General features: G+C 40.8%; 1 protein-coding gene and 1 pseudogene across 4 annotated transcripts in view; both read right to left on the reverse strand.

The window, feature by feature from the left end:
• PXK (PX domain containing serine/threonine kinase like) overlaps positions 1 to 22,956 on the reverse strand; it is a 95,685-nt gene that overhangs the window by 14,807 nt on the left and 57,922 nt on the right. For all 4 annotated transcript variants that reach the window (XR_013162715.1, XR_013162714.1, XM_077128861.1 and 1 more), the window contains exons 4-13: positions 22,650 to 22,836; positions 13,682 to 13,759; positions 12,914 to 12,987; positions 11,526 to 11,600; positions 8,845 to 8,949; positions 8,218 to 8,319; positions 6,745 to 6,906; positions 6,208 to 6,325; positions 4,760 to 4,838; positions 1,393 to 1,441 (exon numbers count right to left, since the gene is read on the reverse strand). Coding sequence is in view for 2 of the 4 variants with exons in the window: in XM_077128861.1 (XP_076984976.1) it covers positions 1,393 to 1,441; positions 4,760 to 4,838; positions 6,208 to 6,325; positions 6,745 to 6,906; positions 8,218 to 8,319; positions 8,845 to 8,949; positions 11,526 to 11,600; positions 12,914 to 12,987; positions 13,682 to 13,759; positions 22,650 to 22,836 (1,029 nt within the window). In the remaining 2 variants the exon portion in view is untranslated. The remainder of the gene's footprint in view (positions 1 to 1,392; positions 1,442 to 4,759; positions 4,839 to 6,207; positions 6,326 to 6,744; positions 6,907 to 8,217; positions 8,320 to 8,844; positions 8,950 to 11,525; positions 11,601 to 12,913; positions 12,988 to 13,681; positions 13,760 to 22,649; positions 22,837 to 22,956) is intronic.
• LOC143657005 (bcl-2-like protein 13) lies at positions 20,162 to 22,010 on the reverse strand (annotated as a pseudogene).

Below are 22,956 nucleotides of genomic sequence, written 5' to 3' on the forward strand. Positions count from 1 at the left end.
GTGGCCACTCTGTATTTTGTACATGATCTTTCTGTAAATCTACAACTTCTCTAATAAAAAGAAATGCAAAAAATGTTTTGAACAGTTATTGCAGTCGCAGTCGCATGTTCAAAGTTGACAATCAACATCATCAGTTTTTGTGCATCTTTCCAGAAAGTCAATTAACAAGAAATTAATGTTAGTTTTAAACATCACATTGTCTTTGTCGCACTGGCTCTCTCTCTGGATGAAGGGAGACAGCCAGCCCTTTAAATGATCTCTAAATCTTGGGAGCTGGAATAATTGGATTGGGAAGAGAGTATTATTTACAAGACCAAATACATATCCCGAGGAATTTCAGTGAAGATATTAACTTACACGGTTTTTTTTCCTCCTTTAGATCCAAAGAAGCTTTATTGTCAGAACTCCTCCAACTGGCAAAACAGAAGAGAGGAGAGCTTCTCTCTCATCTACACAATCTACTTCTAACGCCACCTTGCTTTCTAAATTGATTTTCATAATTGTATTACATGTTCTTTTGGAATATAGATAGGAAAAAAGAGAATTATCCTTCACTCTATCACCCAAATCTGAGCTCAACACTCATAGTGAGCTCGGATGAGTGCCAGACCCTGCAGGGGAACTTCAAGTGGGTCATCTCACCTGGTTGTCCACTGACTCTCTCAGACAGGTAGCAGTCCCCAACTTTACATACGAATAAATGTAGGCTCAGAGACTAGGTGCCTGCCCATATATCAGTGGTCCTCAACTATGGGCAGTTTGGCCCTCAGGGGATATGCGACAATTTCTGGAGACATTTTTGGCTGCTACAGCTGGGGTGGGTGGTATTATAGGCATGCTGAGGAGAGCGGCTAGGAATGCTACTAAACATTTACACAGGATAACCCACACAACAAAGAATTATCTGACCAAAAATGACAAATGCTAAGGTGGAGATGCTTCCATAAATGAACATCTAATATTATAAGGGCAGAAATAGGCATCAACTGGGCTTTTTGTGAGTTCCAAACTCATGCTCTCTCCACAATACCACACAACACCATTATCTCCCAGGATGCTTCTTTCCAGACTCTTTTCTAGATACAGTTAAGCTTGCTTTTTAAAAAATGTACTGTATTTTATAACCTGCTTTTTTTTTTTGCCCCTCAACCCATATCATAATCATTTTCCATGCTAATGAAATGTTCTGATAAATTTCATTTTTATTAGGTAAAAATATTTTATCAAATTGATGTACCATAAGTTATTACACTATTCCCTAATTGTAGGATATTTAGATTATTTCCAATGTTTCCTGATCAAAAGGACTGTACCTTCCCCTTTTTTGGTAAAAAGTACTAACTTTCAAAGTCAACTTCTTTACAGCTCAATTGTGACATTGATTTGCTTTACCTTAAACTGTGGCTTTTCAGAAGTGGTTAGTAAAACATCACTGAACAATCTGTAAAGGAAAATAAAAACAAAAAATTCTTCCTTTAACCAGGTGTATTCTCAGACTAGATCAAAACAGATTAAGACACCTTTAGCCCATGAGGTCTCCCACTGCCACCCAACTCAAAAGAGTTGACAAGCCACCCAGTGTAACCCCAGGGAAACCCCCAATGCCCGCTGCCTCAGACATGCTGCCAGGGAACTGGGCTGGGTGTGTCTGGAGGTAATTTCACCACACACAACACATTTAATTAACACTTAGAAAAAGTTATTTTTGCAAATAATAAATGCAACAGATATTTCTTTTTTTTTTTTTAACATGGGCAGGCACCAGGAATCGAACCCAGGTCCTCTGGCATGGCAGGCAAGCATTCTTGCATTCTTGCCTGCTGAGACACTGTGGCCCACAACAGATATTTCTAAATAGAATAATAATTGGTCATTGTTGTCTCCTTTTTTTTTCCCCCAGAGGAGTATATAATTTATTCTAGAATTCATTAAAATAAAAATGTTCAATTGGAAAGGAACTGTGCTGATTGGAATCTAGCAAGAAAATGCTTTTCTTCTAAAAAATGTGTTCTTCACACACTCTTAAAATAAAAATAGCAGCTTTTAGAGTATATATGAATTCTGTCTTCAAAAGTTTAAAATAACAACAACCAAAAGTTTAAAACAATATTAAAAGCAATAGCATGAGGAATTCTGGACTGCTTTGGATAAAACAGGCAGGAGAATTTAAATGGTTATTAGGGCAGTGCCCAAATGGCTATAAATGAATCTTTCCTTGAAGATTCTACTTTAAAAAAAAATAAGAGACATATCACAAGTAGAAATGACAGGGTTAACGTTTCCCACAGTGCTTTCCTGAACAGCTCTGAAGGTGGGGACAGAATTTCCCCCCCTTCCATATGTCCATTTATTTCCAGACAAGAAATTGTTTTATTGACCAGAGCTCATATCTCTTCAAGTCCTCTTTTCAAGGGTGGAAAGTCTTAGGCGAAGAAAAAATATGTGGAGAAGCCTGGGAGAAAAATGTAAGAGCTTTGGAGTGTGTGTGTGTGTGTGTGTAAATACAAACTGAGGTAAATTAGCATGTATACAAATACTAACTCCAAATGCATCTTGTTCTCAAAGTCTGCATGAACTCTTTCCCCCTAAGTGGATGTATTTTTCCATAGCTACATGGCTTTAATGGTGGTTGGTGCAGACACTGAGGCGTCGGTGTGTGTGTATCGCTAGAATGACATCTCCACTGGGGCAGGGGCTTGGTCCTTCACGGCACCCCCAAAGCTCAGAAAAGTGCCTGGCCTACAGCAGCCTCTCTATAAACACTTAAAAAATAAATCAGGATGGTTTAAAACCTATTGGGTAACCTAAAAAAATGGGCAAAGGATTCAATAGACATTTCTCCAAAGATGATAGAGAAAAGGCAAAAAAACACATGAAAAGATGCACAACATCTATCTTAGTCATCAGGGAAATGCAAATCAAAATGACAATGATATACCACTTTTACACCCCCTAAGATGACTATTATTACCAAAAAAAAAAAAAGAAATTAAGTGTTGGTGAGAAGACAGTGAAATAGGAACCCTTATACATTGCTGGTAGCATTGTAAAATGGTGCAGCCACTATGGAAATCAGTATGGCGGTTCCTCAAAAAGTTGAAAACAGAATTACCATACAGCCCAGCAATCCCATTTCTAGGTATATATCTACAAGAACTGAGAGCAGGAACTTGAACAGATATTTGTATATGAGTATTCACAGCAGCATTATTCACAATAGCCAGAAGGTGGAAGCAAGCGAAGTATCCAATAACAGATGAACAGATAAACAAAATGCACTTCATACATGCAATGGAATGTTATTCAGTCATAAAAAAGAATGAAGTTCTGATGTATGTGACAATATGGATGAACCCTGAAGACATTAAGTTGAGTGAAATGAGTGAGACAAAAGGATAAATATTGTATGATCTCACTGTATGAAATACCTAAAAATAAGCAAATTTTACAGAGACAGATAAATTGTAGTTACCAGGGATAATAAGAGAGGGGCTGAGGGGGTTATTGCTAAACAGGTGCAGAATTTCTGTTGGAGGTAAAGAAAAAGTGACGGTAATGGATATTGGTGATGGTAAAACAATATTGTGAATATAATTAACACTACTGAATTTGAACTCTTGAAAGCGATTAAAAACGAGTAATTGTGAGTTGCATGTATGTTACTCCAATAAAAAATTTAAAAGTAAAAAAGAAAACAATAAAACAAGGAACCTAGAGTTATCTCTCCCTTCTCTGCCTGTTTCCCCACGTTGTCATTTCCTGCTATAGACGGAACACCTGTGCCCTGCATGGCATGGGGCAGGATCTCAACACATGTTCATTCCATCCCCCCTTTTCTATCTCCCCCATCTTGAAGGCAAGGGTCAGATCCCTGAACACAACGTCAGTGTGTCACATATAGTCAGTGCTCAAAAACTATAAGCTGAAAAAACATTTACCATAATCAACATTAATAAGCACTTATTAAGTGTCTGGTATTATACTAGGAATCATGTCATTAAATCCTCCCAACAACCTCCCAAGGTGGGGACTGTTGTCATCCTCATTTCACAATTGAGGACACTCAGCTTCAAGAGTGTCATCTGCATAAGGTCACCTGGTGTGGCGAAGCAGCGATGCAGCCCCAGGTCCACCCACCTCAGACACACCCCTCATCACCACTCTCCTGGCCCTCCACGAAGGACAGAAAATGTACCTAAAGGAAAGGTCCCAAAGCACTATTTCAATTGCCTTGATTAACTATTCTTAACACTTTTTAAGGAAGAATGTCTTCTGAGACTCTAGCATAGGTCCTGGTACGTGGAAGCTGTTTAATAAATGCTCCCCAGTGAATGAATGAACACACAGAAGTAGGGAAGGCCAGAAACAGGCTGCTTTCCTCCTGGAGGGCGGATCGCCCAGGGCCCATGACTTGTGAACTACCCGCAGCTAAAGATCCATTTACTGGGGCACTCTAACGGGCACGATGTGAACCACTTGGGAGAGCCCTGCTTCACTGTGTGCACATACACAATGCTGACGCTAATGGAGGAGAGACACACGTGAAAACAACTCTTGTGTTAAATACTCAAACTAAGAGAGCAGAGAGATCACAAGGAAAGGGCATGGCGTCAGGCCGCAAGTGACCGTCAGTAAGCGCGTCACCTCAGCTCTGCAGGGACCCCATCGAGCCTTTCCTATGGTGGCAGGCGCTGGAGCACAGTGGTGTGGCATTCAGCACAGTCATCAAGATTACAACCAAGGCACGTGATTGACTTACGGCATCTGTAAGAGCCGGGAGACGGTAGGCATGCCATTTTTACAGGCTTCACAAGACAGCGTAGACTCCAACACGGCCACTTGAAATGAACAGATACACATTTTAGTTCCACAGAACAAGCTGGCAAATCCACTGGGTGATGAAAAGTTTGACACCGCTTTGCACAACTGTCTGCAGGCTGATCAGAACAGTGTCAAAACTCTTCACACACAGACAGATGGCGGACACGGGGAGGGGAACGCTGGCGACGCCGATGCTACCGATGATTCAAAATAAATGGTTCAGGAGCCACGTGCTGACAGAAAGCTAAATACATTTCAAAATAATAGAAAGAAGGATTCAAGATATCATTCATAAAAATGCTTGCTCTCTTAAAGGAGAAGGAATGCTCCACAGGAGTAAAATGTTCAACCTGACAGATGTTTTGATGTTTGCCTGCTTTTAATCAAAACCAGTGCACAAAATGACAATTGCTGGTATCCTGTCGTCCAACACCTTGAATGCTATGAACGAAAGTAGTCAGATTTTTCTACAAATAGAGGTCACTGTCAGTTTCAGCTGTTAGAACTCAACACAAAGTAGTTGCAGGGCTGTTTTCTGGAATCACCTCATTTGACACAAAGCTAACACTTGGTGGAGGGTTGACTTCCGTACCTTGAAGGCACAGGGGTCTAACAGCGACCCTGCCCTCCTCTCTCTCTGCTTCAGCCATGAGTTCTAACTGAGTTGGCTTGTGGAGGGGATGTAAAGGTCCCTGGGCAAATGTGCTTTTAGTTCCTATTCCCTTCTAAATGTGCCACCCACCTGTCCTTTGGCTCTCCTCAATTCCTTCAGGAAGTGCTAGAAGAGCATTTGGATCAAATGTGCCTGGTGTCTGCATTCCTGTCTGCCTTCCCTACAAGTGGGCCCAGAAGAAGAGGCTCTTAGCTACCTGGTTCATCACTACCTAGTTTCTTACAAGTCTCACTCAGCCTTGGTCTGACTCCTGACACCTACCTGAGTCCTCAAAACTGCCTTCAAATTGCCTGCTCCTACCTTCCGTTTCTGCCCTGGAAACTTATCATCAGATTTATGCTGGCCACGCTTCTCTTTACATCCTTACAAAATTCCAATGCATTTTACCAAAAAGTTCCCTGAGGTTACTGATAGCCTGACATATTAACAAGCCATCTCAATTTTCACTGAAGTATATTATAGTAAGTGACTCATATCTGGTGTACTTTTTTGGGGGGGTACATGGTCCAAGAATCGAACTTGGGTCTCCCACATGAAAGGCAGGTATTCTAACCACTGAACTACCCATGTACCCTGGTACACTTTCAAATTGGATAAGAATTTCTGGCAGTGGGGGATGGCAACTTGCTCTGGTCTTTCCTGGACTCTGGAAAGGAAGTGAGAAGCTCTGCAGACTACCAGGGCCCAAAGACCCCTCCAGACCCCATACTGACCTACAGCCAAGGATGGTGCAGGAGGGAAGGAGTCTACAGGCACTGAGTCTGGTGGTCGTCCATAGGTCATCTCATACAACAAGTGGCCAAAGCAGTGGACATCTACACTTTCCAATGTCTGTGGAAGAAAACAGAGAGGCACACATGATCATCCTTGAATTTGACCTCGTGAGCCCCAATGCTCCAGCCCCAGGTTTCCACTGAGAAACAAGGCACAGGGGCAATTCCTGATTGGTAGTGAAATCACAACTCCAAAGCTTCTTCTAAAAGCTCACAAGGATTAACTCTGACAAAAGGATGTGGCCTTACTTTCCATGGTTTTCCAACCAGTGACTCTACTCCCCTCCTTGCCCCATGTGCCATTTCAGCTCAGCCTCTCAGAGATGAGGCAATGCTCTGTGGGAGAAATGGGGCCAATGGGTATGTTCACCCTTGTTTAGTGCATATGTCCTACATAGGCAATCATGGGTCCTGCTATGGGGACAATTTACACACACACAAAATCTACTTACTGCTTCATTACTTTCAGCAACTTACATTGATTTTCCTGAATTGTGAGAAGTATGATCGGTAGAAGGAAGGGAGGCCCAGTAGGGAATTCTCAAGATCTAGCAGCCGGCAAGTGTCCCCATCTAGCATCACATTGGAGGCATGAAGATGCCCATAAGGGAATCCTTTGTCATGCAGAAATTTTAGTACCTAAACAACCAGAGACAAACAGAAATCCTAAATTATCTAGTTAAAAAAATATGTGCAGGTTATATTCCCCCATCACAACTCATTCAGATATAACACAAGTTAAGTCAATATAAACAGTAATACATATTAATCTATATTTAATTATATTTATAAATATAATTATATTTAAGTTAATACAGTTTGAAACAAAATCAAACAGGTCAGTGGGGAGATTGCTGGAAAAAAAAAAGGCCATCTCCATCCATTTCTTTGGAAAAGGGATTGATACGGAATGCTTTCCAGTTGTGAGACACAACACCCAGTTCTCTCATTTCCAAAGAATAGAGAAGCAGCTTTAGTCTCCTTGGGGTTAATAGCTTTGATGCCAAAAGTCTCTGCGCTTTCTGCTCCTAACATGCCAGCTCTCTGCAGGGCCCACTCCCGACACTCCTGCAGAGATGAGTAAATCAGTCACGTCAGTGATTCGGGCAGTTATTCAGGAAAAGGGGTTGAGTTGAAAACACCTCTAGTCTATCCTCTCCTAAAAATATAATTGGCTGTTAACAGAAACACACAACAAGCTTCCACAAAAGCAAGCAAACTTCTCAGCTGTCATTTACGTAAACAGTGGCTCGCCCAGTCACGGAGGTGCCTGGATGCAGCCCTGCAAAGACCTGGTGAACTAGAGCAGTGAGAGCCAAAGGGGTGCCCAGGACAATCCATTGAGGACTGGAAGAAAATATTACAACTTCTCATTCTGTTTGCTATTTTTTTAAAAATCTCATTCTTTCTTAACTTTTAATGTAGGAAATATATTAGTGGTAATACTGTAGATGATTTATAATTAGTTAAACATACATCACGTTAGGGGTATGCTTAATTGTTTCTTACTGCTAGAGTTGTATGATCCCAAAAGCCTGGAGAACACTGAAATAGAGTGTGACATGGGAGAAGGTTGTAAACTTTTCACTGCTAGTTACACTTCTGTAAGGGAGCCATATGGTAATGTAGATGATGTAACACAGCCAAGAATCTTGGCACAAAGATAAAGATCAACTAAAGATAACATACAGGTTGGTACCCACACAGCAAAGTTCTTAAAAGTCAGATACTAAATTCCAATAGCTAAAGCTTTGGGAATTTTGAAGACCTAAATCACTGCTGTAGTCTCAACTATTTGCTTTTTGGGATAAACCATGAGAATGCCCTCAGTTTATAAGTGATCAGATGATTTAAACTGTTTTGGAAATTGCCTGAGAACTTTCACAAAAGAATATTATAATGCTGGGTGAAATGCCAATACAACTTAAACAAAAATTAAATACCCCTTACCTCTAATATTTGCCTCCCATATGTTTTTATTTGCTGGAGTTCAAGACCCTGAATCTTCTTAGGGTTGCAGTACTTCTTGAGGAATGGATCTTTTGGTTTTGCCTTTGGAAAAAACCAGAGAACACATAAGAAGGCAACAGAGGGCCGACGTCTGCACAGGGGCTTGCTCAACAGGTAGGACTTTAAAGAGCTGAGTATGCAAGAGACAGCCAGCCCGCAGGAAGTGGATTTGTAAAATACCACACGCTATGTAGCTGATAGAAAGAAGCCGATCTGGGTTCTGTCCCTTCTTTAGCCCAGCGAAGTTATGCCTGGTGTTGGCTTTAGCAGACCACAAAGTCTGGCTTATTGTTAGAATCCTTCAGTATTGCTTTAAGTGGAAGACATAAACTTTAATACTGACTAAAAGACAGCCTATGATGTAATGGGCTTGGTCATTAAATGTTCAACCTTCCCTCATGTGGGGAAAGGAATTTTCTTTAGCCAAAGTGAGTAGTCTTTACTGCTAAAATAAAAATAAATTCTCTTCAGGTCCTAGCTTCTGGAAACTTAGAGGTCAAGCATCAATCACAGGTTCTATAGGGATATGAAAACCTCTTTATGACCATGAACTTGCAACACAAGTACCTTGTAGATCAGGTCCTTCAAAGTTCCTTTTTCATTAAACATTCTAATTAGCAATGCTGAGGATTCACTAGCTGTAGCAAAGGTAACCCGATAGATGTAAGGATGCTGTCAAAACAAAAAGGAAATTCACATTTATTTGCATCAGTGTCTAGGTCCTTTTAGATCCAGGATCTGGTTATATAGAGCCTAGTACCACCTTGGTAGTTTAGTTTTACATAAATGTGATATTCAGGTGATATTCCCTGAACACAAGACATTTCCACCTTATTAGATGATCAGCCAGTACCTCATTCTTTAGAGATGGAAAACAAACTATATGGACTCAAGGAAGACAATAACTGATGTGGTTAGCTCACCTTGTGAAAATGTCTGCTTTGGTGCGTGTATTCTCATAGTTCAGGAACAAGTGTGATGGAAGAGAGGGAAAGTTTGAGTTTTGAGAATACTGGTTTTAATAATCTGTCTCTATAAACTGGTAAAGTATGCAGCCAAGTCTCAGAACAGCCAAGAGGGGACAAGGATAAATGTGTCTTTGCTCACAGCTTTGCCTAACATTCCACACTATAGCTCGGTGCCAAGGCAGGGAGGATGATAGCCAGTAAAAAAGAAAAGCAGCATCTTTTGGCATTCAGTCCTTTCCCAAAACAGCACAAATTTTCCTGCCCTTGTACAGGAGTTTGGAGTATGATGATTCATAATGTTCTCCTAAGATGAGGACATGATGTCAACTAAGTGAGGGTGGGGAAAAGACAAATTATTTAATGACTAAAAGGAAAGTCCTCATATGACCTGTAATTTTGGTCACATGAATGAACTGGTTCGAGACAGGCATTACAATGAGCATTTGCTCAAAGGGTTATCATGAGCGTTTAAATCCATGGGAGCCGAGCTGTGCAAGCATTTGGGGGGCGGAGATGGAACAGGCTGGGGATGGTGGTGGAAGGGTGAGTCCACTAAAAGATAGTAACTTATTATGAAGTTTCTCTTTGCTCATTACACCAAAATGGTTTCTGTTAATCTTTGTTTTTAACAGCTTTACTGAGAGATAATTCAGATATCATCACAATTCAGTTGTACCCTATTTAAAGGGTACAACTGAATGGTTTTCAGTACACTCAGGGTTGCACAAACATCACACAGTCTAATTTTAGAATATTCTCATCACCCCAAAAAGAAACCTAGTGAATAAAGTAAAAATTCTTGAGCCCATACTGAAATAATAAGTAAATAAATACATAAATAAACAAACAGAAAGAGGGAGAAGGGGGAGCTCATCCTTACTGTAGAATGTCAACTAATAAATAAAAAAGAAATGATAGAGTTAGAAAATCTTAAAGAATGCTAAAACAAGTGGGTTTGTGAAGGAACAGGATATTTATATAGTCTTAAAATATTTCCCCACAAATTATTTATTAATTAATTCTATATATTTAGCATAAGAAAATAATTAAGGACAAGTACTAATGTTTAGAAAAAGAAAGATTGTTCACTATGGTTTTTTTAAAAAAAAAGCAAAAACTGGGAGTGAGCCAAATATCTACGACATTACTTGAATAACTGAAGTACAATCAAATGATAATTCTATGCAGCCAATAAAATGACATTGGAGTGTATTTATTGAAAAGTAAAGACGCTTGTGATATACTAATGGAAAAAACAGGTTTTAAAACAATAGGTATAAACTATAATTTTTCAAAAATATACATGTATCATATAAAAATTCTAGAAATTAGCAACTGAACATTTTGGTTCATATTTCTGGTTGGTGGGATTACAGGTGAGTTTTATTTTCTTATATTTGCTTATCTGTGCTTTCTGACTTTTCTGCAATTAATATGGACTACTCATATGCACTTTTTTTTTTAATGCACACCCACTAAAAGAAATTTAGAATTGGGTGCTGACAGCTTGCTTTACACAACCAATCAATCACTCAAAGACCACAGCCACTTTCTTGGCTACACATTACACTTCATTAAAAACTTGGTTTCGCTAGCTTGATAAGACACTCTGTCTTCAAAAACAAACTTGCCAACCCAACCAGACAAGTCAGCACAATCGTCAGTGACTCAACTGGGGTCCTGCAGCCCTAGCGTAGGAACCACAGACAAAGAACATCAACACTAACACAAATTCCTGGCTAGATTAGTCTTTTCCTGAAGACATTCTGCATACATTTTGAAACATATCGATGTGGTTCTTTCCACTGAAGACACTCCCAAAGGTCACCTGGTTAGTCTGTGAGAGTGGTAATGAAGACAGCAAAATGGCTATTTTGCCTTTGCCTCACCAGTTGACATTAATCCTTATAGTTCTATCTTCTTGGGCTATAAACAGATCTTTCAGTTCCACTGATATAATACCCTCACCAAGAAGAACAGGCTTGGCAAACTGGTGGCTTTCCTACTCTAATGTTTGCTTAAAACACAAAGCCTACATTTAAATCACCACATATTTAAAGGGGTTGCTGAGATATCACGAATGCTATTTAAATGGTCTCTGATCTAGGGGAGCAGCCCTGCACAATTTCTGTCTGAACTGAAATCTGCTGTACCTCTCCATTTTCTTTAGCCTAAAGTGTATTTCCAGCTCCTCTGTCCATTGTTATCCACAAGGAAAAATTGTGAATCTGTGATGACAGTTCTGCCAGCATCAAAGTTAATAGAAGGACTTGTACTCACCAAACAGGAAGGAAGAAGCTTGATTAGACACTGAAAATCTTTATCTGATAAATACTTGTCAGGGCCAAGGTCAGCCTGAAAACATGGAGGAAATATCAGGGTGCTGCCTTGTCATCAAAAGAAAAATTTCCTTTAATTTTATTTACCAAATATATGACTGTAAACCAAAGATGTAAAACCACCTTAGGTCTTGCTGCCTTAAGTCTTTTCCCAAGTAATGTACAAACATATAAATATCAAGATTAACTGCAATTTTTAAAACTTTTTTTTACTGTATAATATAACATATATACAAAGCAAAGAAAGAAAAAAGCAATAGTTTTCAAAGCACTCTTCAACAAGCAGTTACAGGACAGATTCCAGAGTTTGTCATGGGCTCCCATACCATCCTCTCAGATTTTTCCTTCTAGCTGCTCTAGAATATAGGAGGCTAGAAAGAATAAATATGTTTTTATCACAATTGACTTTTTTTCCTTTTTTGTGAAAAATAACATATACACACACAAAAAAGCAATAAATTTCAAAGCACAGCACAACAATTACTTAGAGAACAGAGTTCAGAGTTTGGTACGGATTACAATTCCACAATTTTATGTTTTTACTTCTAGCTGCTTTGAGATAGTGGAGACTAAAAGAAATAACAACTTAATGATTCAGCAATCATACTCATTTGTTAAACCCGACCTTCTCTGTATAACTCCACCATCACCTTTCATCTTTTCATCCCACTCTTGAGGGGCATTTGGGCCATGGCCATTCTAACTTTTTCATGTTGGAAGGGGCTGTCACTAATATGGGGTAGGGAGATGGAACTATCTGATGTTCTGGAGAGGCTGGGCCCTTTAGATTTCCGACTTATCTGGTCCAGGGACCCATCTGGTGGTTGTAGTTTTCTGGAAAGTTACCCTAGTGCATGGAACCTTTGTAGAATCTTATATATTGCCCTAGGTGTTTCTTTAGGATCGGCTGGAATGATTTTGATCGGGGTTTGGCAAGAAGATTAACTATAATTTAATGTAATATCATTAACCAAATTTATAATGAGAACTACCAAAGTAAAAGAAATGAGTATTTTTCTTTGGAGACAAACTCTAAATATATAGGCCCTACAGAGGTTCCAGGCAACCATTTTAAGCTGTTCTCTATTTTTTCCAAATGCTTATTATTGATCAAACATTATTACATCAGTAGAGCCAAATGCAAAAGCAAAGTGACTTAGAATGATTCTCCTATGATATGGGACTGAGGCGACCCTTACATGGCCACTTAAGAGAAGAATACAATTTCCTAATTCTCTTGTCAAATTTGCTTTGAAAAATTCATCCAAAGTCCCTGAAGTAAGACTGAAGCAAAATAATCAAAACAAAAAAGAACTTCCACCACCTTACCCAGCTTAACACTAGCCGTTCTTTTGGCTGATTTTTAATCTTCATCAGGAAATATTTCTTTCTTATCCTCCAACCTGTCAAAAAAGCAGAGATATGTTTTTAGTTACATAATTTTTGTAACAGAAGATATAAATTTCACACTTCAAACAAGATTTTCTGTGTTATGAAATGTTTCAGTAAAATATTGTTTACTGATTTAAAAAAATTCATTGACTAAGTAATTAATAAAAATTAAGTTTGGCAATATCTGCAACTACATAGGCACCAGTAAAACAACCACTTGATAATGCTAACATGGTAAAGGGGGCCCTAAAAACAGTAAACAAAGAAATTTCTCTATTCTTGGAGATGGTAGGAAAATAACACTTTAATATATCTTTCAGTTTAGATTAAGTGTAAAAGATAATGAGGAATGAAGTATGATTCTGAAAGCACAAGTAACTGCCATTTAAAATCTCTGATAAGGATTTAACCAAGGTTCACTAAATATTTAAGAGTAGCTAAAACCTATTAGTGCCTGCTAATCATTAAACAATGCACACATTAGGATGAAATTCGGATGGGATCAAAATTGTCTTTAAGAAGCCCTGTTTTGAAGATAGCGAAAATCAAAAGTTAAGAACTATATCTTCAGTAATAGAGAGGCAAAAAAGAAAAAGAAGTCACCTTCATTTAAGACCTTTCTTGGGATACATTTAAGAAAGCACACGTAAGACTCCAGTTCTATGAGCTATCTGTTTGAACACAATGGAAGCACTAGTTTCTCACCTATGTCTTTCAATGGTTCTACTACCTCCCACTTTGGCTCTGATCGGAAGAACATGGAAACCTGCTGTAGGGCAATCTCTGAAAAGACATTTTAGAAGCTTATTAGTCAAACATATCAGGAAAGCACCAAATGCATAAGATATTATTCTTGCAAACCTTATAGTACATGACCTTCTTCTTAAAAAACTTGAATTACTGATGTGAAAAAAACAAATATTTTTGGCTGTTATATCTAAAATATGTAAACTAGCTGCCCTAAACTGAGAATTCAGCATATGCACCAGACCACAACCCAAGCACAAGACTCAAAACAGGTTTTAACATCAGCTTAGAACAGCACATAATGCTCCACCAAGTGATATTTAGCCCATCTTCTTTCCTTGTGGAATTATAGCTTTCACCAACAAAGGAGCGATTAGTCTTAAATATATACTGGAAACGAAAGCCAGTGTTTTAGAAAAACATCCATGTACACCAACAACAGGTCCTATTGTGGGAAGTCAGCGAGTGTCTGTTTACTGGAAAAAAAAGTCCATCCTTCTTTTTGTGTTCATTTATCATGAGAATGTTTTCCCCTTTTAAGAAGACAATGAAAAGAGGAAGCTCTTTAAAATTCAAAGTATTAAGAAATTATCAGAATAACTGTGCTTTTACATTTCCTGCAAAAAGCAACATCTGTTATTTACCATTTCCCCTCAACCCAGTGAAATGAAACCAGACCAGATTGCTGAAAGCAAACAGCAACTCTCCAAATTCACTGTGGAACTTCACCTCAGACTAACACTAATTGCTTTCCAGGCAGATGGATGAGGCATGAGGGATACAGCAAAAATGCTCTCCACAGGGCAAAATGGCCTTGCCTGGAATTGCATGCCTATTGTGGTTCAAACAATATAATTTTTACATATGATACAGTTTATTATAAGTTAAGAGATTCTGGAAAGAAACAATTTATTCTTTGTTTACTGACCCAATAGGCAAAGCATCAAAGTTATCTCCTCAGAAGAAAACACAGGATGGCCAAATACAAAACTAACTCCATTCACATTTGTTCTAATTACTCCAATATGACAAAACATTTGGAGGGATTGAGTGTGGCAGAAGCATTTACGTTTTTATCACCAACACTGGGAATGCTGCAATGCACCATCTCTACAACAAATGTTGATATAAAGTGTTTTTAGTATTTCCAAAATAACTTGAAAATAAACAATTCAAAACTTGAAAATAAACAATTCAAAAAACTTAAAAGGAAATTATTTTAAGTAAAAATCATATCACTTTTGAGAAGGATTATAAAAAATAATTTTATATCTGTGGTATAATGTCATTATGAGAAACGAATGGATAGTTTGAGATTGAGTGACTCATAATTTCCCACAAAATCAGGATTTGACAATATTTATTGTATGCAACTATGGACTATGCAGTGTTTTAGGCATGGGGGAGTTATCTGTGAACAAATGGAACATGCTAGACTTGTTACTGATAAATTGAGGACTAGGAAATTGTTTTTTTTTTTTTAGGGGTCAGGGTAATGAAGAAAGGACATTTCTGCTGAACTACGATTTACTGTCAAGTAAACTGGAAGACTACTGTGCTCCAAATATGAATGTCCTCCCTCCCCAGACTCAGGTAACACATTGTAATTCTATTCATCTACTCCTCTGCTCAGAAGCCTTTACTGGCTCCCCATTTCTTTATCAAATCAAGACCAAGCTTACAAATCTAGTATACAACCTACATCTGGCTTTTTTCGGTTTTTTGGGGGGGTGCATGTTCTGGGGATCGAACCTGGGTCTCCTGCATGAAAGGCGGACATTCTAACCACTGAACTACACGTGCACTCCTACCTCTGGTTTTAACTTACAATTCTGACTCACTCTATCTTGGCTCTGAGATTTGCCTCTTTTGGCCCCCAAAGACTGGCCTGTCCCTCCTGGGCATTTTCCAATCCTGCTCATCAATGCTTGAGACCGGGCCAGGAAGCCTCTGCTGCTCCCCTCGCCAGGGAGCTCTCCCTCCCTCCTCTGTACATTCCCGGATCTTATCTGTCCCTCTCATAGAGGACTTGCCCTCAGCCTGTACTGGATTATCTCTCATCCAAAGGGCTGTAAACTCTGGCTGAGAGGACACATCTTCATCTGGGTAAAGCCTAAAGCCATGTAGAATTCCTTCTCTCTCTCTCCTCATGCTGTTCTGCCTCCTGTCAGGCTAACTTCTCACACTAGACCTCCCTGCAGATCTCACTTGTGGGAAGCAGTCCTCCCTCTTCAGATCTGGATCATCCAACCCCACAACTCCACCCCGAGGGCACTGCCCGGCCTTAGCCCTGCCATGACCTTGAGCTGTCAGTCTTGGGGCATGGGGTGGGGAAAGGTAATTCTTTTCCCACTGCTGTATTTATATCACCTAGCACATAGAAGGTACTCAATAAACATTTGAAAGAAGGGCTCCATATACATATAATGGATGTGGCATTCTGCCCTCTGTTTCTATAGCACTGACATAAGCAAGAAAATCTGCATACTCAGTAAGCACTGATAAACAAGCTCAAGACAGTGAAGCTTTCAAGCCCATCCTGTACTCCACTGAGCTCAGGCTTCTTGGCTCAGGATGCATCAGGTGTGCCCACTGTGTACAGCTTTTGAATTCCTAGATTTTAGCCATATGGGTGACTGAAGGGAACAAACATGGACTTCTCCAATTCAAGATCCCTGATCTACCATGGTAGGTGGTAGGCCAAGGACCTATATTCCTTGATGTGGATTTGGTGGTTTAGAGAAAGCCAGGAAAAGGAAAGAAATGCCCAGCAATTCCAAGCTGGGGACCCAGGAGGAGAGGAGGCAGCTGCCAATGTCCTGAGAGCTCCTGGTTTTACCCATGGCCTGGGGACCAGTGTCACATCACAGTTTCCACTCCAATCAGACACCCTCAGCCTCAGTCAGAGCAATAAGCAGGAAAAATCTATGAATTTCAGTCACCACTTGAACGCCGAACTCAAATCCTGCAGAACTGAAACTAGGTCGTGACCACAGACCATTTGGAAAATGATAAGACGTAGAGACATTGCCCACATTAAAAGGGGAAAGTGGCCCCGCTTAGAGAAGTACCAGAAATGGGAGGGGTGAAGAGTGCCCTCGGGGAACCAGGGGCCAAGCTGTGAATTCGGGAAGCCTAGATGAGGAGGGACAGTGGCCTGCAAGGTGATGAAACTCAAGTCGACCATGCTGTTCAATCAAGCTGGCATGGAGGGGGCACCTTTCTCTTTCTTAAGCTTATGGTGAATCAGCCCAGAGGCAAGACCAGATCTGACATTTCATGCAAAGAGGGGAATTAATCAGCATATCTTTGAAAACAGCACATCGCCTATGGTTTTAAAGGGCATAATCCTGTGCCCTTTAAATAGTGGCCTCTCAAGCATTTGGGCTCTGGCAGGAGTCTCTGGTGGCCTTCTACCCTTGCCCACATGTTCAGCTTTGGATTTACTGTCTATCTGCCAAGCTAGGGAGAGGGCATGTGAGGGAGCTACAGTAGAAGGAAATACAGAGGTCAGACAACATTCCAGGGGCCAAGTAGCATTTTAACCTGAAAACACTCAGACTGGACTGCAACACCCAAGTGTGCACACCTGGGTAAGGCCCTCTGGGGCCCTCAGTTTCCTCACCTAGAAAATGAGAGAGTTAGAAAAGATCCTGCCCAGCTCTGACCCACATGACTTAATGTACTTCTGGTATAAGCTCCCAGAAGATGTGAGCAGTGGGTACATCTTCCTCGTAGCCACATCCTCAAAGCCCAGCTCCACACCTAGAGCTCAGCGCCCATAGATGGTCAATGCCATCAGACAAGTGCACCGAACCTTGATGCTCGTCCTCAGGAGAATTCTATCAGACACACTCTCAGGAAATAATCTAGACACCCAAGGAACAGGGCTGGGTGGGGGCTGATCTGTTATCAACAGTCAGTTCACAGGCCTGCTGGTCTGGAATTTAGGGAACCACTGCGGCGAAGCATGGAAAATGGAAGCAAGGAAGAAACAACTGTAACAAAATTCAAGCTGTCCCAGGAACCCCACTCCTATCTGTCACATCTTTTTTCCTGGATGAACCAAAAATAAGCGCAGGAAGAATGGAATTCTTATAACAACTGAATGTATGATTTTGTAATTTACAGTAAATAAGAGTTTGAGATCAAATTTCCTTCTTTTGTCACATTCTGGAAAGACATTTTCCTTAGCCCCCGCATGGCATTTCATTAGAAGATAGGGGGTATATTCTTAAGCAGGGCTCCTCAAACTTTAATGTTCATATAAATCGCCTGGGGATCTTGTTAAAATGTGGACAGTGATCTAGTAGGTCTGGGATGGAGCCTGAACACTGCATTTTAATAAGCTTCCAGTGACACCAACGCTGCCCAAGGATTGCACTTTTCAAATCTGGCTGCACGGTGGAATCACCTGGGAGCTTTACAAACTACAGCTACCTGAGCCCCACCTGCAGAGGTTCTGATTTAATTGGCAAGAATGCAGCCTCAAGCATGAGGATTTTTAAAAAGTTTCCCAGGTGATTATACAATGCATAAGAGCTGGTGCATGACAATTCAGCAACTAAGTCTCTATTTCCCTGTCTCTGAAAAAGGAATAAAAGTGCTTCCTTCCAATGGCTTCAAAAGCAGTGTTTTGAGGACTCAATTAACTGATACAAAATGTTCCAAGTAGCATGTAAACAATCTATTGTCTTAGCAGGGGAATTAGCCCATTAATATCCAGAGTTCCACTTAGAAATATTCCAAGCACATTGTGGCGTTACCAACCCTGTTGAATTCTATCCATTGTTTCAGTTCTACAACAGATTCTGTTGGTCTCTTCACGACTACAACAGATTCTGTTGGTCTCTTCACGGCCACACAACAGTGTATTAAATAATTTTTTTTTTTTTTAGGTAAAGTAATTTTATTACAAATTTCAGGATCTAAAAAGTAACTTGTTACATTTACTAAGATAGATCTGAGATGAATTTTTGCATCAAGCATGTGTCCTACATAACGACACTGTGATCCTCAGGCATAAAAGGACACAGTTGCACCCCTCCTTTCAGGATGGGATCAGGCTAGATGAAAGGAAATGATACTGACACAACTAGCTTATACTGGTTGGTTTCGTTTTTGTTTATCTCCTTGAAGAGTTTGGGTGAAGACGCCTCTGTCTTTGAACTTTGGAAGTTAAACCAGAATCTCTAGGGTAGCCTCTGTCTTGAGATTGAAGCCTCCTTTCCCAGTTTTTATTTCAGTGCTTTTAAGGAGGCTTTCTATATTTACTAAGAGTTATGATTCAACTGGTTTTGTAAACCCAAGTGTGAAAATCCTTACTATATGGCAAGAGATCCACATAGGAGCCAGGTGCCCAGTAGTGAGACTGAGGCCAGATATGGGGAAAACATACCAGCCCAGGGTCCTAGATGGCAACCCTCCCAAAACAAGAAATGCTGCTGGCAAGTAACCGTAAGGTGAGGACAGTAGCCATAGACAAAAAGGGTTGGAGGAGACCTCAAGGTAATGTAGGCCATCCTCTTGCCTCTAAATAAGACAGGGTTACATGCCCTTATACATAGGGAACCCTAGGTCATTTTATTTTATATTTACTTAGTTTTTTTAAAAAGATTCCTAAAGGCAGCATTTTTACAAGGTGTGGCTGTCAGAAGTTTCAGGGATTTGATGGATCTGAGCAAAAAGTACAGAGTGAGCCCTCTGCTGTGGGACCTTAGAAGGAACCTGGGGTGAAGAGGGGCAGTGCCCTGAGAGGCAGCTGAGATAAAAGGGGAGAGCAGGCCTCACTACAGGACAGAAAGAGAGGAAAAGAAGAAGAGCCAAATAGGAATGGCTGTAAAACACAGCCTGCTTATCAGAAAAGATGAAATTTCAAGGGCATGAAGAGCTGAAAAGCCAGTAGCTAAGGAGCCCACAGTTAAGCCCTCTTACCTGGGAATTTCTATCCAAGATTCTCCTGAACTAAGCCTTTAGAACAATGGTTCTCATCTTTGGGGTCTCCTCGCTCCCCAGGGGACATCTGGCAATGTCTGGAGACATTATTGTGGTCACAATTAGGGGTGAGGATATGCTATTGGCATCTAGTTGGTAGAGGTCAGGAACTCTGCTAAACAACCTACAATGCACAGAGCACCCTCTACCACAAAGAATGCTCAAAATGTCAATAATGCCAAGGTTGAGAAATCCTGTTTAAGGGCGAGTATTTTACTCCTAAGATTCTGATTCTAGTGTGAGCCCCCAGATCTTACAGTCAGACAAATGGGAATTCCCTCTACCTCAAGCCTTACTGAATGGATCAATCCACTGCTCTATTTAAACAGAGGTCCTCAATGATCCCAGAGTTTTCTACAAATGTCCAGTCAGCTGTTGGTGGTTCAAATTCCAGTCAATACCACTAAACCTTAGATCATCTTCATCTCTCTTCTGAAAAAGCTGCTATTTCTTTCTCAGAGCCAATGCCACACCACTGCCACTGCTAGGATGACAACAGCAGCAGCCCCTCCAAGCAGCAGAACTGACTTGCCCTCAGACAGGGGGAGGCTTTCTCTTCTCCAGCACTGGAGGGCTCTTCCCTAAGACTCTCTTTCCTTATACTTATCTCTTCCTTGCTCAGCAGTGGTTTTGTGGGTTCCAGTGCAGAGACCACCCCCTCTTCCAGTTCAACAGGTTCACTTTTTGCTGTTCTCATCTCTTCTTCATCAAGTTCTACAAACAAAGATGTGGCAGGGCTGGCTTTCTCAACTGCAACTGTTTCTGTGTCAGGTTCACTTGTATCCAGCAAGGAAGTGGCAGTGATAGGTGGAAGCAAGGAAGCTGGGGTTTCAGAGAGTGCCTCTGGCAAGTCACTGGTCGGCAGGACTGCAGAAGGCACAGCAGCCTCTTCCATGCCCTCGGGTATTTCTTCTTTCTCCACGTGCACAATGTCAGAATTAGAAGAGTTGTTCTCACTCTTCTCTCCAGCTCCACTGCTATCTAAGCTTTTGACTTCTTCAGGATCCATTGCAATCTGCTGCCAGGACTCAGGACCAAGGGACACTGGTAGGCTCTCTGTGTGCCAGCTTTGGCTGGCTGACAGCGAGACAGGTAAGCTCTCTGACTGCCAAGAAGTGGTCACAGTTGGAGACTCTGGGGGACTGACTTGTGCATAATTGTCACTGGGTAGGATATAGATGTCATTACTGTCTTCTGCAATGATTGCAGGGTATTCCTCCTCTTCCAATTCAAGGTTAAAGACAGTGCCCCAGCCTCCTTGCTGAATGATTATTCCACTGCACAGTCTTCCAGATATGTCATGCCAAACTGCAGTAGTGTGCTCAAGGGTTCTTGACCACGTCTTGTCAATTATAAAAGCATGTGCTGTTGCAAAACCAGGAGCACCGAAATCTAATGCGAAAGAAGAATCTCCAGGATAACCTCACAACTCTGTTTGGAATCTCTCAGCCACTGACACTTTGTCTCATTTCACTCTTCCCCCTTTTGGTCAAGAAGGTTTTCTCAATCCCCTGGTGCTGAGTGTCAGCTCATTCTAGGGTTTTTCTCAATCCCTTGCTGCTGAGTCACAGCTCATTCTAGGATTTCTGTCCCACGTTGCAGGGAAGGTCCGCACCCCTGGGAGTCATGTGCCACGCAGACAGGGACAGGGTGGTGAGTCTGCTTGTTGTGTTGGGGTTCTCAGAGGGCTTGCAGCCTGTCCAGCTGGTCCAGACTGGGGTATGCTGTGTGTCCGTTCACTGACGTGGCCCCAGGAGCTGTTCTGTACTGTTTCTGGTTATTTAGTAGTTGTTCTGGAGGACGAACTTATTCCAGCCACTGGCATGAACTGCAGTCTCCTGCATACATTCCCGATATGACTGGTATGTCACTGGCTGGCTGAGGAGCATTTGTAATGCTTTATTGCAGAGGCTCTTTCAGTTCCTGTGATACTCTTTCTCCAAGATGGGCCAAGCAGTCTTCTATTGAGCTTTCTGGGTTAGCAGGCTGAACACTGGAGAGGTATGACCGTCAAAGCCTGTGCTGGCAAAGCCTTCAGAAATTTCTTTGTCCAGGGATTTTAGCTCTTCTTCAATTTCAGTTTTAACTTTTAATAGAACTTCTTGATCCACAGATAGTGAAGCTACATCTAGTTGAACCCCTTGAGGTGAGGACAAATGTTGCTCTTGCAGCTTCTCCTGAGACAGGAGTCCCAAGTAGCTGAGGACAACATACTTTGTTTCATAGTGAAATCCTACAGGCACAGCAGTAGAGGATGCCATTGAGTTGGCTGGCAGAGCTCCAAAGAAGTCAATATATGTATAAAACACAAATTCTCACCCGCGGAGGTGATGGAGGTGTATTAAATATTTAATCAATAACTTGACAACCAGCTTAGCTTATTGATGCTGGTTTTGTGTGTACTTGGTAGCAGAAGGGAAGCCTTTCTACCTCAGATCCCTGACTGCTACAGTGATCCAGAGAAAATTAGGCTACTACTTCACACTGGAGTCTCAAGGATCAACTAGGAAGACACAGAAAGGATCCTCTGAATAACTGCTGCATTTAAAGTAAAATTTCCAGAAAAACCAGACATACTATATTCAAATCATAAACACAAAAACAGAGCCAGATAGGAATCACCTTCAGGATACTGCATACATTATTGTGGATTATTTACTCTCTGTTCTGTTAGGACATATAATTAAGACGTAAGTACACAGACATGAACATTTTGATATTTTTCTATGCAGATGTTATGAACATTTTAGAAGTAAATTATTTTCTTTTTATACATCTACAGTAAATTGCAATCAAGTAACTATTAGTAAACCCTGTAACAAATATGGACATTTCCTCATTTGCAAGTAGAGCTTTTCCCCATATATGTATCCCCAGGGAAGAACAGTGTGTCTTTGCCCTGGGACCAGAGCTTGCAGACCCATTGGCTTACCAGTGTAGTTTGCAGAATAGTTGTTGGGATCTAAAAACTTCTTAACCAGCTCACAACTGGACAAGATATGATTTGTGGTGATGACATTCAGATAGTTCTGAAGACCTTTCTGCCTCTCAGCTATGAATTCCCGATCCATGTTACCAATCAATTTTTTGGGAGGAAGAGGTAGACTGAGGCCTGCAATCTTAAAAACAAAACAAAACAAAGCATTATATTCATGTCATCCTCAAATAAGATACAATATTGAATCCTGAACCACAGTATTTCATTAAAATTAAGACACCATAGACTTTAAGATGGATCC

Source organism: Tamandua tetradactyla, chromosome 15 (assembly GCF_023851605.1).
Source record: "Tamandua tetradactyla isolate mTamTet1 chromosome 15, mTamTet1.pri, whole genome shotgun sequence".
NCBI lineage: Eukaryota > Metazoa > Chordata > Mammalia > Pilosa > Myrmecophagidae > Tamandua > Tamandua tetradactyla.